The sequence below is a fragment of the Mus caroli genome, chromosome 14 (genome assembly GCF_900094665.2).
Source record: "Mus caroli chromosome 14, CAROLI_EIJ_v1.1, whole genome shotgun sequence".
In the NCBI taxonomy this organism is placed as follows: domain Eukaryota; kingdom Metazoa; phylum Chordata; class Mammalia; order Rodentia; family Muridae; genus Mus; species Mus caroli.
The window spans coordinates 25,607,226-25,625,335 of NC_034583.1; the positions used below are offsets into that span (position 1 = coordinate 25,607,226).

At 48.7% G+C, this 18,110-nt stretch overlaps 1 protein-coding gene across 3 annotated transcripts in view; it reads left to right on the top strand.

Annotated features, from left to right (window-relative positions):
* The window catches only part of Arhgap22 (Rho GTPase activating protein 22), a 154,031-nt gene that overhangs the window by 75,054 nt on the left and 60,867 nt on the right, over positions 1–18,110 (top strand). For all 3 annotated transcript variants that reach the window (XM_029469369.1, XM_029469368.1, XM_029469370.1), the window contains one exon: positions 5,317–5,404. In XM_029469369.1, the coding sequence (XP_029325229.1) occupies positions 5,317–5,404 (88 nt within the window). The remainder of the gene's footprint in view (positions 1–5,316; positions 5,405–18,110) is intronic.

The following is an 18,110-nucleotide window of genomic DNA, read 5'->3' on the forward strand; positions in this document are numbered from 1 at the left end:
CTCAGAAATCCACCTGCCTCTGCCTCCTGAGTGCTGGGATTAAAGGCGTGCGCCACCACGCCTGGCATGAGTCTATTTTTGAACTGTCTATTCTGTTTAGTTGATTTACTTGATGTCAGTATCTTATTTTGATCATTCATTGTCCTTTTATAATATGTCTCATTATAGTTTTAGATCTCCAATTTTGCTATTCTGTTTCGAAGGTGTCTCCTTATTCTAAGCCCTTTCTGGTTTTCTAAGCACCTCCCCAGCACTGGATGGCAAGCACACAGTACTGTGCGTGCTTGTCTTTATGTGGGTTCTGGAGTATCAAACTCAAGGCTTCGTGCTTGCACGGCAGGCACTTACCAAACAGTCTCTGGAGCCTCTTTGTCCTTGTCTTAGCATTTCAGTGTAGAGGTCTTCCAGCTCTTGGTTACGTTTATGCCTAGGTATTTACAATTTTTATTCAAAGAACTCATGCACAGCATTTACCCCCTTCTACCCTTTCCTTTGCCCCCTTCCAACTCTTCCCTCAGATTTACATTTTTAAGTTATGGCTGAATAAACCAGTTCCTTTTTTTTCCAGTTTCTAAGCAAGTTTATTATTTGAGTGTAGAAAAGTAACTGATCTGTATGTTAATTTTGTTCCTGCAACTTTATAGAAAGTGCTTGTCAGATCTGTAAGTTTTCTGGAAGCAGAGAAGTTACTCCTGCAAGTTCTCTTCTGACCTCCACACACAACACGACACACACACACACACACACACACACACAATAAATACATATATGAAAATAAAAGAATAAAAGTTTTTTAGTTCCGTCTGTAGGATCTTTTCTCTGAGTCCTTGCTCTCAAGCTCACTAAGTACATTTCCCTCCGAGGAGCTGAATCAATCACACACACACACACACACACACACACACACACACACACACACCGTGTGTGTCACTCGCACACTACTCTGACCCTCAGGACTGGGTCTGCTTTGTAGCTTCCGTTGAACGAGCCAGCTGGAAAACGTACCACTGGTCTCCCTCAGGTTTTCAGGTCACTGAATTTTCACTGCCTCCTTAAAAAGCCTCCCCTGCTCAACTAACCCGCCTCCAAACTCTTGCCCTACAGAAGCCATTGGATAAATTGATACTACAGTTTTAGGCTAAGTTTTGGGTGTGTTGGGTTGCTATAGATAACCAATAGACACGGAATCTGATATAGCCGACTTTCAGAATTTCCAACAGCCCCCAAGGATCACACTACACCTTAGGTTCCCATTGTGAGGGAACATGATAAGAAGTGAGCCTCGTCAATAAACCACTCCCCTTTGGTCTCTCCTTCATGGTAGCATTGTTTGTTGAAAGCCTGTGGGCACACAGCAAGAACACATAAGCTCTAGGGCCCTTCCTCCTTTCCCTAGTTCTAAACTAATCATGGGCATTGGCTGTTGGAAGATCTGCTCTGGGGTTTCCGTTTAATACATCCTATAGATGATGGATTTGGGGAGAGGGGTTGAAACAGGGTCTGTCTATGTATTTTTAACTGTCTGGAACTCACGTAGACCAAGCTGGCCTTAAACGAACAGATATTTGCCTGCCTCTACTTAGCAAATACTAGGATTAAAGGCATGCACCACCACCCCCAGCTAGATGATAGAGTTTTAAGTAAGCATTTTAATTTGCTGCTGTCAATGAAATATACTCTCACACAAAAGCAGGCTCGCCCTACCCACTTCCCAGAGCTCTGCTCTCTGTGTGCAGTCTTTAGAACTGGTCGGGCATTCTGGGTTCTCTGGCAAGATGTGCCAAGTCAGCTACAGCCTGTAGGGATGAGCTCAGACATGAAGGCTGAGAAAAACCTCCTGACAGCCAATGCTCATGATAAGTTCAGACCCAGGGAAAGGATGAAGGGCCTCAGAGCTTGTGTACTCTCTCTGTGTGCCCACAAGGCTTTCAACAAGGAATGCCACTCTAGTGCAGATCATGAGCTTGGCCCCTTCCAGAGCCTAAGCCCCACACTATTTTAAGAAGGCCAGTGAGGCCTTGCTAATGCTCATTAGAACACTCCCTCCTTCCCCCGGAATATACCAAAAACTTTATGGTTGGGGCATTATCTGAGAGGATAGAAATGGATACTCATTGTTCCTGTGACTTGCATGCCTAGGGCACAGAATTTCAACCGAAGCCCATTTCGCCTCTCTAGAGTAGATCACAACCCATTGCCTTGCCACAGTGGGCCAGAGAGTTATTCTGCATGGGAGCAAATTTAAGTAAGGACTAAACTCAAAGGAAAGGTACACACCCTTGCCTACTCTAGAGCAGCAGGTCTCAGCGTATTTCTGGGGCCACCAACATCAGCAAATTAAGCAGAACTACAGATCCGGCTACTTTCTACAAAGCCATAGAATTCAAAACTCCAGGGTGGAGTCCCGTGCTACTCTGAACAGGCAGGCCTGTGGTGCACAATTGATTCACCCAGACCCTCTGTTAAATGAATTGTAGTGAAAGCAAAGGTGAGAATTCAGCTCTCATCTGTACCCCTTCTCATCTGGCTGCATTGACTGTGCCCGGTATTCTGAGATGACCGCATGATGCAAATGCTAGAGTGAGTCTCGTCTCAACCCCACATTCAGTGACATCATGAAAATGGCCATGAAGGAAAGAGACCTGTGTCCTACAGAGGACAGCAAACATGTAAGCTGGCTGTTTGTCTTCTGTATTGTAAGACTACACAAGCAAGCCCTCTGTGTTCAACAAGCTCTGCAGTAGCTTGGGAGACAAGGTCAAGGTTGTTATAGGAATGTTTCTTTGTTACTTACAGACACATTCACTACAGTGTTAACACACACCACACCACCGAACAGGAGAGCAGACTTCTTGGGGCCACCACAACCTGCCCTACTCCCGTACCCTCAGATCAAAGCTTCAGTCCTGACCTTGGGAAGGCTGGGGGTATTGGGTGAAGCCACAGGTTTGGTGTCAAGGTCCCTTGCAGTGATAGGGCCACACAGGGATTAGGTGAAGGTACAAAGGGACTTTTAGACCCCAAAGTCCCCGTCTGGCTCTCCCACAGCAGCTTCTCGGAAGCTGGCTGAGTTGGTGGGAAGCTGCTGTCACAATGGGGAGCAGGATAGGAAGTGACAGCTCAAATCCCAGGTGATAGCAGAGATGGGACTCTGCCCTTTGCCTCCCCCCACCCCATCCTCTAGTGCAGGGAGGTAGCAATAGCAGCACCTGCCCTGCAGAGCTTCTAGTCAATCATGTAGGCTAAGAGCCAGGAACCATGGACCATTTCCCACTACAGAAGCTATTTCTGCGTTTCCCTCTAGCCTCCATAAAGAGTGATGTCAGTGATGATACCGTTACTCCCATTGTGCGGATGACAGTTCCTGAAGCAGAGGGGAAACGCACAGCAATGTACCCCATCGCAGTGTCAGTTACGGAGAGGAAACAGCATGTGCCGAGACCCAGTGATGGACCTCGCCCACGCCCTCTAATGAGCACGTTCTCCCATCCTGGGGCTGCTGTCCTAATTTATTCCCTGTAGCTCCAGGCTCCCTAGCAAGAAAGCAACCAGTAATTCAGTTACAGCAATTACCAGCTGGATCCCTGGCTTACTGCTATAATTTCCCTAGAGCCAGCCTCTGTGGGTACAGATTCCAGTCCGCCTTGATGTTGCTTAAATGAGAAGAGGCATCTCCATATGCTCCCGAGGCACAGATGCCAGCAGACATAAGGCTCCCATTGCCCTGCTAGAGCCAGAACTTGCCAAAAATGACTTGACTCTTCTTCAGGTTAATCTTCCATCTTTCTGTGCCCACCCCCAGCTTCCTCATCTGTGCAGCAGGATGGACAGTCTACTGTGAGGACATTATAGGAATACACTAAAATGGTCCAGGCCCGAGAGTAGAGCGTCTGCTAGCAGGCACAGGAACTGGGAAGGGAAGTGTGGAAGCAGGCGCTGAGCCACCCACCTGGGATGTTTTCCCACCTGGTGCGGAGCCCAGATGTCATAGAGAGGTTTGCTTCGCTAACACAGTTCTCAGCTCAGCATGATGGTACACACTTTTAATCATGGGCACTCAGGAGACAGAGGCAGAAAGATCTCTATGAGATTAAGGTCAACGTGGTCTACATGATGAGTTCCAGACCAGCCAGGGTTACATGGGGAACCATGTCTCAGAACCAAGCACACACGGTTGTTCTCACTATGTGCCAGGACCTATGCTCAGGACATCCCAGGTATTTCTCCATTTCTGCTCAGAACAGGAACTCCTAGGATGCACAGGTAGAGCAACTGAGGTACAGAGAAGGGACATGGCTTATCTAAAGCTGAGCCAGGCTTTCAACCTGAAGATCTGACCATGGGAATGGAGTTTAAACTCCACGGGGTTTTCCATGGAGAGGATAGAGGTGTGTGTAGTCAGGCCACTTAGAGTGTGAGCTAAGCAAAACTGAGCATGCGTGGCCTTAAGGAAATCCTCCAGAGAGTAAGGAGGGCTCTGGCTGGCCTGTGTGTGAGAGAAGCAACACCGCATGCAGGACTTACCAAGCAGGAATCTAGCTTATGGAACTCTCTTACTGTCCCATTATACAGACATATAGACCTAGCTTCATAGAAAGCATCTAAGGGGGTCCTGGAGCCAATACACCGTGGATTCCAAAGGACAGCTGTGCTAGGCACTGTCAAGGCTGTGATGTTGTGCATGTTGGTGACTCCTGTTCTGTAGGTAAAGCAGAAAACCATCAGGCTGGAGATGCAGCTCAGTGGCAGAGCCCATGCCTGGAGAACGAGAGGCCCTGGGTTTGATCTCCAGCACGGCAGTGATAATCTCCTAATAATTAATCGAATACACAAATAAAACCAAACGAGAAATGAGTGAAGCCTCATCCTGCCTGACCACAGCAGATTGAACCCGCATAGATCTTGGATGCTGCCTGTCCCACGTGTCACCTCCAGGGCTCTCCACTCTTGCTCCACACATGGGATCCTACAGTGAATCTTTGGAATGGGGGGCAGGGAGAAATAGCAGGAGTACCCAGCTCAGTCCTCCTGGCTCTGGTCTTGTTTTGCCTAGTCTTACACTGGGAGTCCTGGCCCACCCTCTTGCGCCCACCCTTGTTGGAAGAGTCCCTCCCACCCTCCTCTGAATGTGCAGATGGGGAGAGGGTGTCCTCTGTGCTTGGTCCTGTGCTGCAGAAAAGACACACATCCTTCTCACTGCTACCCAGCCTGCCTCAGCAGGAGAAGGGCTGGGCCCTGTCCTAGCACCTCCCCCCACTCCAAAGAGCCCTTTCCCAGACCGCTCGGGTTTCTTATTTGTGTTTGTCTCCATTTCAGGGATTTATTTCTCTACAAGGGACACAAGTGACCGAACTTCTTCCAGACCCTGAGGACCCAGGAAAGCACCTGTTTGAGATTACGCCAGGTAAGCCAAAGGGTGCCCGTGTGTGCTGAGATGGTCCTGGTGGCCCCCCATTGGGGCATGACTGTGCTCCTACCCCCAGAATCCTATGTCTTACAGGAGGGCTAATATTGTCCCCAAGCTAAGGCAGAAATGTGGGCCAAAGCTAGAACAACTGGGGGAAGAAATTAGAAATTTTAATCTTATTATTTGGATAATTAGTCCTCAGAGAAGAGAAAATGTTGGTTTTTACACTCATGATTCACCCAAGCAAACATACAAAGGTGCCTTAGGGCAGTGGACCTTGACCTTCCTACTGTTACACCCCTTTAACACAGTTCTTCATGTTGTGGTGACCTCCAACCACAAAGTTACTTTGTTGCTACTTCATAGCTGTATTTTGGCTGTTGTTACAAATAGTAATGTAAACACCTGACCTGTGACCCACCGAGGGGTCGAGACCCACAGGTTGAGAACCACTGCCTTAGCGAGGCTGCAAACCAACATATGGAAACAAGGTCACAGTTAAATGCTAACCAATACAGAAGGCCATCATACAGGTTATTATGACTCCCAAAGCAGACTTACAGTAAAATGAGAGGGAAATTTCCCCCCAGACCCACTGTTCTGTTGGCAGTCACAAAAAAGGCTTTTACAGTTCCAGGTTGTTCAATGTGGTCCCTACTGAGCTAAGTATGTGTCTGTGACGTGAGCCTGTGTCACAGCAGGGCTCATTTTGCCAGGGTTTTTATTTCCCTTGACCTCCACCAGAATCAGCCTGAGACAGGATCTGAACACTGGATTCTAGAGGTGGTCCCCTCAGAACATGAGGAAGGGCACAGGGAAAGAACCAGCCAGGGTGTGTTCATGAGTGGCCTGATACAATGACACCCAGCTCTGCCTCACTGGGGCCATCTGAGATGAGGCGGGGTGGGCCTGAAAGGTGTCTTATCCAGGTAATGGATGGCTGGAGGCATCCTACCAACTACCGCCTGCAAGCTCTTGAGAGATACACCCTTTGGAGTTAACCCTGGCATTTCTGGCTTATCTCTATAAGATATAAGGGCCAAAAATGTCTGTGACAGAGGCCTTTGAGGAGAGCTGCAGAGACTGGAGGAAAGAGGCCACCAGCGTGATGGGAGGGATGGTTGTAGGGGGTGGGAGCATGAACAAGATACTTCTGGGAACCATTGAGTATTTAAGATTCTCCATGGGTGGAGTCTGTGAGCCAGTACCTATACAAACACTGATGGGTGCAGTAGACACCCCAAACACCACAAGGAAATAACTAGGCTCTTGCTGTCTACCAAGGGGTAAGATGGGCCCAGGCTGGGGCCAGAGATCTGCCGACCGCCATCCTGGGAATTCTGAGAGGTGGAGTGAAAGTACAAACGCACACCTTTCAGCCCATGGTAGCACATGACTGTAATCTCAAGCCTGGATTTAAAACTGCACTCAGAAAGTACAAGCAGGAGGGACTTGGGACTTTAGACAAAGGCCTTGCCTTTCCCCCTTTCCCCTAATCTCATTTCTATTCTATGTCGTATATATGTAGATATGTGCATGTTACATATGTATGTGTGTATATGATTTTCTACATCTATGAAAATCTAGGATCCACAAATGAGAGAAAATATATTATCCTTTCTGAGTTTGAGCCATTTCACTTAACATCGTGATCTTCAGTTGTATCCATCTTTTTCTGCAGACGATCCAATTAAATTCTTCTTTATGGTTGAGTTAAACTCCACTGGGCAAGAGAAGAAAGGTTTAGTTCCCTGTGAGACATGAATAAAGAGTCTGCAGTGAAGGTAGAGAAGAGGAAGGCTCTATTGACTGGGGGAGTGAGGACTTAGGGGCGTGGGGAAGGCAAGGCCGAGGTGCAGTCTCTGGGCCTGGGAAGCAGCTGGCCAGGCAAGGCCAGAGGGCATAGTGGAGCTGACTGTACTCTGTCCATATTGAGAGAACGGCACTGAACATGTGCCCCAAGAATGAGTTGGGGGAGGGGAGCCACCAGTTCTGTGTCCCTAATCTAGGGCAGAGCTATTTGCAAGGATTTCTTTGTCTAGAAGGATGGGTCTTTTGTCACAGAAAGCAAATATATTCTAAAGGTCCTGAGCATTGGCAAATGGATATTTGGTGACCTATTATTCCACCTATCACATAAATCATATATTTATAAGGTTCTGAGAGTAAGAGCGTGGACATTGTGAGAGCCATTGTCCTGCCTGTCACAATACTCAAGACCTGCTTTAGTCCTGTTTCCCAGAAACAGACCCTGGAGATTAGAAAAAGCAGCAGCTGTGCCCTGGTGCACAGCCAGCCAGAAGAGCTGAAGCTCTGTCTCAGTCTGTTTTCTGAAGGCACACCTAAGTCCCACGGATTGGGAGATTCATACAGAAGGAGAGTGGGCTCAGCGGATAGAGGCGCTCACATGCAGGCCCGATGAAGCCTGAGATCTCAGAGGGTGACAGGAGAGAACTGACAGGAAGAGTTGTCCTCTGATCTCCACACAAATACGTGCTGTGACATGTTCACACCTGAGCTCACACACTTGCATACATACACACACACATACATACACATGTGTGCATAGGCACACATACATACAAACACACACATGCATATACATGCACATGCACACACACACATATGAATACACACATATGCACACAAACATTTTAACTAATAAAGTATGTTCGGATCATGGTTCTGGGGCCCAGGAGATGAAGCTTAAGAGACTATACCTAGTAAGGATCTTCTCATACACAACAGGGTGAGGGGACCCTGCAGGGATCCAGGTAGGGAAGCGAACCCTCAGAGAGATGAAAATAAAGACCCAGTCTAGACTGACTTCATCAGCCTGGATCAGACTTCAGGGAGTCTAATGCCAGGAGGCTCACTGTCAGCATAGTTAAAACCCAGTATAATCTGGGAAAAAATTTCCAGGCAACAATCATTCCAATTACAAGTTCACAATAAAGCGTAGTGTGACTACATCAAAACTTCTCTTCAAAGTACGTGTGACCGTTAGGGTGGGTTCTACAGCTAAAAAGCCTAGAATCTAGATTCTCCAAGAGACTGCCCAGGTCAGCCAGCCATGAAGCACACGTGGCATCTCCCCTAAGGATGGGTAGAGATCTAGGGAGGTAAAAACCTTGAATAACCATTCAGGGGAATTTGGGTGAGGTCTGAATCTATGGCAAAAGGTGGGTGAGGTCTGCCTCTGCCAATAGCAAAAAAGTCACCAAGTTGTTAACAAAATCCACTCCCAGCCTTGCGGGCAGAAAAACAGGTGTTTTACCTCCTCCTTGAGAAGAGGCCCTGTGTGTTTAACATTCCTGTCTTTCCGGAGTGGTCTGTGGGCTCAAGGACCTTTGAGCCTCCAACAACAAGAAACCTGCAGGACCCCTAGGTATTATAAAGCATCACAGGCCAAAAGCGGTGCAAGAAGATGCAGGCCAAAATAGCTCTTATGACAGATGATTCCCGAGTGGGCTGGTTCATTGTGAGGGCAGAGCCTTCTGGACCTGACTGTTTCTTTTAACACTCCACAATGTGTGTGTGTGTGTGTGTGTGTGTGTGTGTGTGTGTGTGTGTGTGTGTGTGTGTGTGTGTGCTTCAGCTATGAGGTTTGAGGGCTTGGTCTCTGACCCTTTTCCCAGCACAGAAACGATTGCCTGGCTGAGCACCCAATTTGTGGGGCTCTCAGATCTGCTCATATCTGCTATTACTGCTTCTGTTATACACAGCTCCTCCTAGGACCTCAGGAGGAAGCAGGTTGGTACTGAGGCCACTCTGGAAAAGCAGAAGAGGTGGGTAAGGGGCCCCCTTGTGCTCCAAGCACTGCACATCCCCGAGCAGAGAGAATTCAACACCGGTGCTGATGGAGGCCCTGGGGTGGCTCTCCTTCCTCCTCTCTTTCCAGAGGCTCTGAAGTCTTGAGACTTCCTACCAACCTAGTCCCAGGGACTCAGGAGATTTCGGCTACAGCTAGAAATATTCCACTCCCTTTATAGCCTGTTAAGGTGTGGCAGCCCAGAGGTGTTAGGTGAACCACCTGAGGTCAAACAGCTGGCAGAAGGGGAACCTGTACCTCCGAGGTCAGCCTGCCCCGGGCCGAGCTTTATGCGACTACCTTTTCCAACAGAGGCTCCGGACAGGGGCCTTGTGGCTAGAAAAGGAATAGTAATGATAAAGTTGTAGACCAGAATGGCAATAAGCGCTGGAATTTCCACTGTGACAGAGCTGAGGCAGGAAAATTACCATTTTGAGGCCAGCATGGACAAAGAAGGAAGGAACAAAAGAAGGGAAGGTTGAGTGACCCCACCTGAAACAAGAGCCACCATGGAGCCGTCTCACTCAAACTCAGTAACCCCTGCTATGTGTCTGATCTTGAGCTGGCCTCCAGAGGCCCTGGTGAGAGCAGGGTACAATCTCTGCCCTTAAAGAATCAGGGGACAATGCTTGCCATCCTGATCCTGAGACAAGGTAAATAGCTTACTTACTAGGTTGAGGCTAATTACCTGGGGACAGAAACAGGAAGTATGGCTGTGAAGGCCCCTGTTGGTGTCTCCCAGCACTGAAGCTCGTGGCAGGACAGGAGAAAGGACAGAGGCATTGCCAGTGCTATGGCCTGAGCCTGGGATAGCCCCTCGTTCTGCCCTGGGTACCTTCATCGCCCAAGGAGGAAAACTTGACAGCCCTTGGAGATATGATTGTTCTTAGGATGATCTGCTACTTAAGTGTAATTCATAGAGTCTATTGCAGCCTTCAATCCTGTGGAAAGTGACAAAAAAAGAAATGGTGTGAGTGCCACCTAGTGGACAAACTTGTCAATGCAAACACCACTCATGTGCTGCAATCTCCCTTCAGCTAGGTTTCTTTTTTTTTTTTTTTTTTTTTCGAGACAGGGTTTCTCTGTATAGCCCTGGCTGTCCTGGAACTCACTTTGTAGACCAGGCTGGCCTCGAACTTCAGAAATCCGCCTGCCTCTNCTCACTTTGTAGACCAGGCTGGCCTCGAACTTCAGAAATCCGCCTGCCTCTGCCTCCCGAGTGCTGGGATTAAAGGCGTGCGCCACCACGCCCGGCTTCAGCTAGGTTTCAAAGAGCCAGGGAACCACATGTATAGTCACCGAGCAAGTCATAAGAGGACAGTGTCACTGGGGGAATGAGTGCAGGGCTCCTATCATCTGGCTATGGTACATGGCTCCATGCCCGCCTAGTTGGTATATATAACATGCAGGTCACCGCTTACTAAATTCAGGAAAGCAGAAAAGTGTGGTTGTCAGCACTTTTTGTCTTGCTTGGATTGTATAATATGAAGTTTTTTTTGGGGGGGGGTGTTGATATGGGGTCTTATTTTGTTGACCAGCCTAAAATTGGTTATGTAGAGTATGCTGACCTCAAACTCATAGAGATGCAGTTGCCTCTGCCTCCTAAGCACTAGGCTTAAAGGCATGAGCCACTACAGCCAGCCTCTGGAGTTTTCATGGTGACCAGGCGAGGAGAACCAAATTAAAACCTGATGCAAATGGGATATTGACTGCAACTTGGCTCAAAGCATTTTTATTCGAAGTTATACAGAATGTGAAGCCTCCCTGAGATCATTGACCCGAGAGCTGAGAAAGAAGAGAGGAGAGGGGGCCACTGCTGGAACTGTCTGGCTCCCAGAGGAATTATGAGGAAAATAAATTCAATTGACACCTCCTTTTCCATACATCGTAGATTCTTTACATCAGGTTAACTGCTAATTAACTGCTACTGATGTGTGTATGTGTGTGTGTGTGTTTTATCATATATATGATATCATACACACACACAGGAGTGTGTGTGTGTGTGTGTGTGTGTGTGTGTGTGTGAGAGAGAGAGAGAGAGAGAGAGAGAATTTTTGAGACAGAGTTTCTCTGTGTACCCTGGCTGTCCTGGAACTCACTCTGTAGACCAGGCTAGAACTCAGAGATCTGCCTGCAGCTGCCTCCTAGAATGGTGACTGAGAGACCCAATCTTCAAGAAAAGACTGAGGGAGGACTAGCAGGTAGTGAACCAGAGCAGAATGTTGTTGTGTGGTAATTAAAGCTGTGTCCCATACTTTAGCTACAGTAAATATTAACCACAGAGGAAGAGGAAGGTGGAATCTGTCTAGAGATGCCAGTTTGTTCGCCTTTATCACTAGAAGCAGAAATGTGCCTTGGTTCCCTTTCCTCAGAGAGCTGGCGTCCCAGCTATGCCCTTCTCCTAACCAAATCTGTAGTGGAGAAGGAAAGAGAGGGTAGGCACTGTTCTCCTGGCAGTGCCCCAGGAAGAGGACATATCCCAGGGCACAGACCATGCAATGCCACCAAGGAAGTTAGCTGACAGTAGGGCAGGCCTCAGGGTCCTGACCCAGGCAGATGCAATACAAACAAACAGATAAAGAGAGAGAGAGAGAGAGAGGGAGAGAGAGAGAGAGAGAGAGAGAGAGAGAGAGAGAGAGAGAACTCTAGATGACTGCAGGTGAAAATACCAGATGACCTCCTGGATCCAAAATCCATAGTGCTTTTCTGAACTCCTAGAAGCTGCACCACAGAAAATGGAGCTCTCTCCTCTTCCCATTACTGACTTGGGAGAGTGGGACTCAAAAACAGAATTAGCATGACTCCTTCATGATTCATACATGATAGCTGTCGGGTTTCTGAGGTTGTAGACCAGGATATGGTGCCAGAGAACTAAGTGATTTTATTGTGTGCGTGCATCCTTTATGTGAAAGCTAAGCTCTTGCCATGGTAATCTCACTAACCCCAGGACTAACCTGTGCTAACTCCTTTATTCCAAAGTAGTGGAATTTGATGGATCTCACAATTACAGGCGAGGAACCTCCATTCCAACAAGCTAGAATCCCAGAGCCAGAGGCTGGAAGAGCTACACCCTGAGCTAGCTCAAGGCCAGAACTCTGTCTCTGATTAGCTCTCTGAGGCCTGAAGGAGCTAGGTACCCCCCAAAAAGGCTGCCCTCGGTGGGGGGGGGTCCTGCATCTTCTATGTAGACTTTTCTCTTACCCCAGCAGTATCCTGGTAAACCTGGTATAAACCCTGTCCTACCCGTCCGTCCCTGAACACTTGATTTCATGGGGAGTTCTTGGTATTGTGGGTGTCTGGCTCTAGGCCCAGTTTAGGCCTCTCTCTAAACACACAAGAAAGGGTCAAGGAGTGGGGAATCTGCTTTGGCATACTAGGCTGAGAGTGATAAGGCACTGGGCAGGCCATTCCCCATGAGATAGATGTTCATGAATTAAGTAGCCAGTAAAGCACTGTAACTCCTTGCTAACCTCTCTCTTGCAGTATGCACATGAGGCTTCCATCAGGTGGGCTGATGGATGTAGACTAGAACGCTGGGCTTTCACCCAGGTAACTAACCAGGCTCTCAAGTCTCCATTGCTCAACCTACTTCATAGGAGGTCCCAGGGGCAGGTATCAGATGCTAGCTCTAGCTAATGCCTGCAGAGGAAAGCTATAGGACCACACAGAATCAACCAGATACTGGAAGCTGTAAGGAAGGACCAGGCAGCAGGGCTGCTCAGGGGTCAGGAGCTGTGCTGGGGTCATGGACGTGCATGTCCTATTCTGGGGAGGTTGGATGCTGTTGAGAGTTGCCCACCAGCCTAGAGTTCACAGCTGCCTGTTCTGATCCAGCCAGCAGTTTGGAGTACACTGGAGGTCTGGAATCCGCTATCTCTAAGACCTGACCTTGAAAGGGAGCCAGCACCAGGATCACTCCGTAGAAGGAGAGTGATACTGTGTGTCTGACATGCCAGGAGCAGCCCTGATCACTGCAGCAGGCTGAGCAGGGAGGGAGGCTGATATGGTCCTATCTCCGCACCTGGTACCAGTCAGCCTGCATCTCAGCTCAACCCTGTGCAGTCCCAGAAGCCTGACGAGCACCAGAAAGCTGGGTCCTTTCTAAAATTGAAACCAGAAACGCCCACCTGCAAGTGTGGAAGAATCAGCAAATTCTAGAGTAGCTGCTTGTGCTTTCCTGCTTCTTAGCCTGGCTTCCTACTCTCTGGGCTCAAACTCTCTCAGCGCCACACAGGAGCTGGTGTAGGAAACTCCGAGGGTGTCCTTTGGGGAAGTGTCCCTGGGAGCAACAGCCATAAGCAGGTTGTGGTTGGTGACTTGCTTGCTAGGAACCACCATCCACAAAAGAAGAAACTGAATAATACCAGGTAAAGAGTATTTTAATAACATGCTTTATGCAGCCCATGAGATCCCAAGTATTTCTACCCCAACATTAGTAAAGTGGTGGGGAGGGGGCCCAGGGACTTGGGAGTGGGGAGGTTGAATCCAGAGCCTGGAACACATTAGCATGTCTTTTCTCAACCTCTAGGCACCACTGAAATATTTTAAATTTTCTTTCTAAAGTTAACGAGTACTTTTTACTTTGGGCACTTTTCAATTCAGACACTCAAATTTCAGTATTTCTTTCCTTCATACATAGCCATACATTGATATGGTTGGTTTTTGTTTTTTTGTATTTTTGTTTTTTGTTTTTTCAAGACAGGGTTTCTCTGTATAGCCCTGGCTGTCCTGGCACTCACTCTGTAGATCAAGCTGGCCTGGAACTCAGAAATCCGCCTGCCTCTGCCTCCCAGGTGCTGGGATTAAAGGCGTGCGCCACCACGCCCGGTTCGATATGGTTGATTTTTGATTGATTTCATTCCCGGTGCCCTCTCTCAGAAGGCCCCTCTCCTCCCTCTGGAAGTCTTCTTCTTCCCGACAGACCCCCTCCTACTCCTCGGGTTCTGTGGGACCCACTGGGGTTTTTTTAGGATTACTTGCATGAGCATGGGTGGTGGCAGGAATGGGGGTGAGGATTAATGGCCCCCAGCAACTAACTACCAATAGAACCATGGGGAGGGGTGGGTGGGTCCCCGCTGATGATTAATGTTGTCAGGTGCAGTCTGCGCAGGACCCTAGCTGCACTAAGATGCTGGCAGTTCTGGGTTTACAGAAGCCAAACTGGGCAGCTTGAGCCAGAGGAGGAGGAGTACAGGGTGCCTCCTGGAAGAGACTAGTGTTCCGCAAGACACTTGAAATGAGAAGGAGGGATACGGAAGGATGTATATGTGATGAGGAGTCTGGACTTTGGACTCAGACAAACCTGACTCAGATCACAGCTCTCCAGTCACTAATTGGTCACTAACTGGGAAAGCTTGGACCAGTAACTTCAGCTCTGTGGTTCTTCTGCTGAGAGCATTGCTCAACATGACCTGCAGAAGGGTCTCATCTCTCACTCAAATCCCACTGCACTGCGTCAGAGACCTTCAGCTAGAACCTCCTTTTACAGGGAAGGGTACCGTGGAAAACAACCTTCACCTTCAGTCTTGCTCATAGAGGCCATGGTCTCTATCAGCAGCCATTTCTCCTGACTAGGCCGATCAGAAAGCACTTCCGGTAAAAGAATGAAATCCTGTCATTGTGGCAACATGGGTGGGGCGGGAGATCATCATGTCAAGTGAAAAAGTGTGTCCTCACTTGTGGGAACTAAAAAGATGATCTCAAAGAAAGGGGAAATAAAATTCTGGTTGGTAGAAGGTGGGGGGGGCTGGGAAAAGGGTTTGGAGGAAAAGGGTGCAGTTTGATAGGAGGAATAATTTCTGATGTTTGATAGCACAAAAGAGTAACTGTCGGTGACAACAATTAGGTGAATAATACAAAATAGTTAGTGGAGAGGTTGTGAATATCTTCAACCCAAAGAGGTGGTCAGCAGTTACGGTGATCTGTCGACACACACTGTGATGGAAGGCCACACAGCACACCACAATGTATAATCTCTATGTGTCTACTAAAAATACATTGTACAGTGGTTAAAAATGAAATAGTTGGGAGTTGCCTTCATTGTCCCACCAGAGCTATTACCTGGACAGTCTGGCTGTCTAGATATGCACACTGTATAATATTACAGTTTAGTTGACACTTCCTGACTTTGTTGACACCTGTGTGAGGCACTCATCCACCCACCACAGTGGCTCTTCACAAATGTGCCTGCCTTTGTGTGTCTGGTCCTACATGAAGACCTGGTCTGGGCATGTGTTTGCTGAGTGACAGGATGAGAGTTCACCTGCTGCCCCTTCAAGTGTTACTAGGGCAACAAAGGATGTGGTTCTCCTAATTCAAATCTTCGCAGGACACAAACAAACAGTGTGAAGTTCTTAAAGTGCCAGGGTTTTTCTATAGAAAGAGTGGAAGTGAGTTCCTGCCTTGTGCTGGAACGGTGTGCAGGCAAGGGTGCAGCTGGAGGAGAGGAATAACTTTGAATGTTAGATAGCACAGAGGAGGACCTGTGGTTGACAATTAATTATAATTTACAGAACAGCTAGTGGACAGGTTTTATGTTTCCCCAACCCCAAGAAGTGCCATTTGACTGAAAGGATCTCGCATGGCCACACAGCACCTCACAAGCACGAACAGAGACATGTATCCTGACATGGCTGTGAATGGGGAGCACACTTGTGCGCTGTCGATGTGGAAACTGAGGCACAGAGCAGTCACTGTTTCCACTGTTCCATGACAAAGTGAGGCTCCAGTCTGGGTGAGACCCCCCTCCAGGGTACCACTCTTAGCAGGGGGCCAATGGAAACCCTGGCCAGTGATGGAAACTACAACCTCGGGATAGCAAGGACTGTGGACAAAGCCCTCAGCAGTGACAGGGTGCCAAACTTGTAGGTTGGTATGGGGGAGGTGTGTCCCATGCCAGCTCAAAATGAAGATGGATATAAAGCCCTAGAGGAAATTTAGGATGTGGGGAGGAAGGTGGCAGAGGATTAAGAGATGGGAATTGATTGACCCAAGTTACCTTAGGGATCCAAGTCCATGTTCGAGGTGCTCTATCAAGGAAGCTTTAGCCCAGACACTCATGGACCAGGCTGCTCTTTAGACCCTTCCTCTGGGTCAGTATGTCAGCTCCATCAACATCACCAGGGAACTTGTTGGAAATGCTGGTCCCGGAGCCCCACCTAGACCCCTGGGACAGAATCTGCTGACAGTAGGCTGTCAACGCTTCATGTGACTCAGGAGTTTGGAAAACAATGCTCAGAACAAGACAGCCTCAAGTCCATCTGAGCTCCACTAGGCAGGAACTCAGTCAGTACACTCAGAGCCTGGGGCGGGGCCTTCAAAAGATATTGGCCTCAACGACCCCAGTGAAGGAGCAATTGCTAAGGAACAGAAAGGGCACAGGAGGTGACAACGGTGACCAGACATGGACCATAGCTCTAAAGCTGCACGCTAAGCTGCAAGTCAAGGCTCATTGCCTGTGTCTGATTTTGGCCTAGAGACATATTTTATTTGGCTCATGAGATGTCTGTTTCGAAACAAAGGATTTTACCTATAGAAAAAAAAATACTAGTAATGCAAACACTTTTAGTGGGAGCAGCATTGTTCTGGAGTGTTCCAGAAAGATAGCAGATTGAGACTTTCATCAACTTGGCATCCACCATTCCTGCTGACTTTAGACAAATGGACATGGGGCCACAGTAGCAGACAGAGGGGGTTGCTGTCCCAGGCAGATAGTGTCTCCCCCCGCCCCCCGAATTCATGCCTGCTGGCACCTTGGTCTGACCTTATTTGGAAGTAGGGTGCTTACATATACAATTAGCTGAACTGAATTCAAGCTGGACGGACCCTAAATCCAGTGCCTGGAATCCTTATGGGGAGGCAGGGGACGCAGGGACAGAAAACCTTTTGGGAGTGGAGACAGAGACTGCAGCCTACACCAAAAAATGCTAAGGAAGGAAGGAAGTCACACGAGGCTGTGGGAGGCAAGGCAGGATGCTTCTCTAGAGACTCAGAGGCCGCAGGTCCTACGGGCATCTTGCAGCTCCCTGCTCTTCAGATCTCTCACAGAGTCAGGTGTTTTAAGCCACACAGTGTGTGGGTACACATTATGGCAGCCCTCTGTACCACAGTGGACTTGAGAATGGCCCCTGCCCTCGACACTGCACTTTGCCGCAGACACCAGTTGTCTGACCTTGAAGCCCTCAGCACACATCCAGGAACGGAAACTAAGAAGACACAGCCCCCCTTCCCACTGTTCTCCCATAGTGGGAGGATCTCAGTCTTCCCGGGCTCCTCTCTGCCCAGTGCTTCCTGCCATGCTACAATCATCACTCCGCCTGCAGCATCACCCAGAGCCTCTGGGACCCGTCCTGAAATCCCATTGCTTAGGGGAAGGGGTAGAGATGTAGGCATCTAAGAGGCTCATGGGAGGACCTGCTGCTTCTTAGCTGTGTACACCACTCATTGCCCTGAGCCTCCTTGTTAAGCGCTGCGGATGGAACAGTGCCTAGCACAAAGCAGGTGCTCTGTGGATGGGAGACCCTTCCTTAGTCTGCTTTGGAGGTGAAAGGAAAAGGAGGGGCTCAGGACCCCCAAGGCCAAGTTCTCAGCACAAAGGAGATGTATGTGCCCCAGAGAGACAGAGAGCAGGGAGTAAGAGACATGGACAGGAAACAGAGGAAGAGGGAGAAGAGGGAGAAGAGGAAGGGGACAAGGGAGAGGGAGAAGAGGTATTTTTGTCCCAGCGTGGATAGATACTGGATAGACAGGAGACACACTTGACACATAGGAAAATGGCAGTTTATAAAGGTAAAAGGGGCCGGGCGTGGTGGCGCACACCTTTAATCCCAGCACTCGGGAGGCAGAGGCAGGCGGATTTCTGAGTTCAAGGCCAGCCTGGTCTACAAAGTGAGT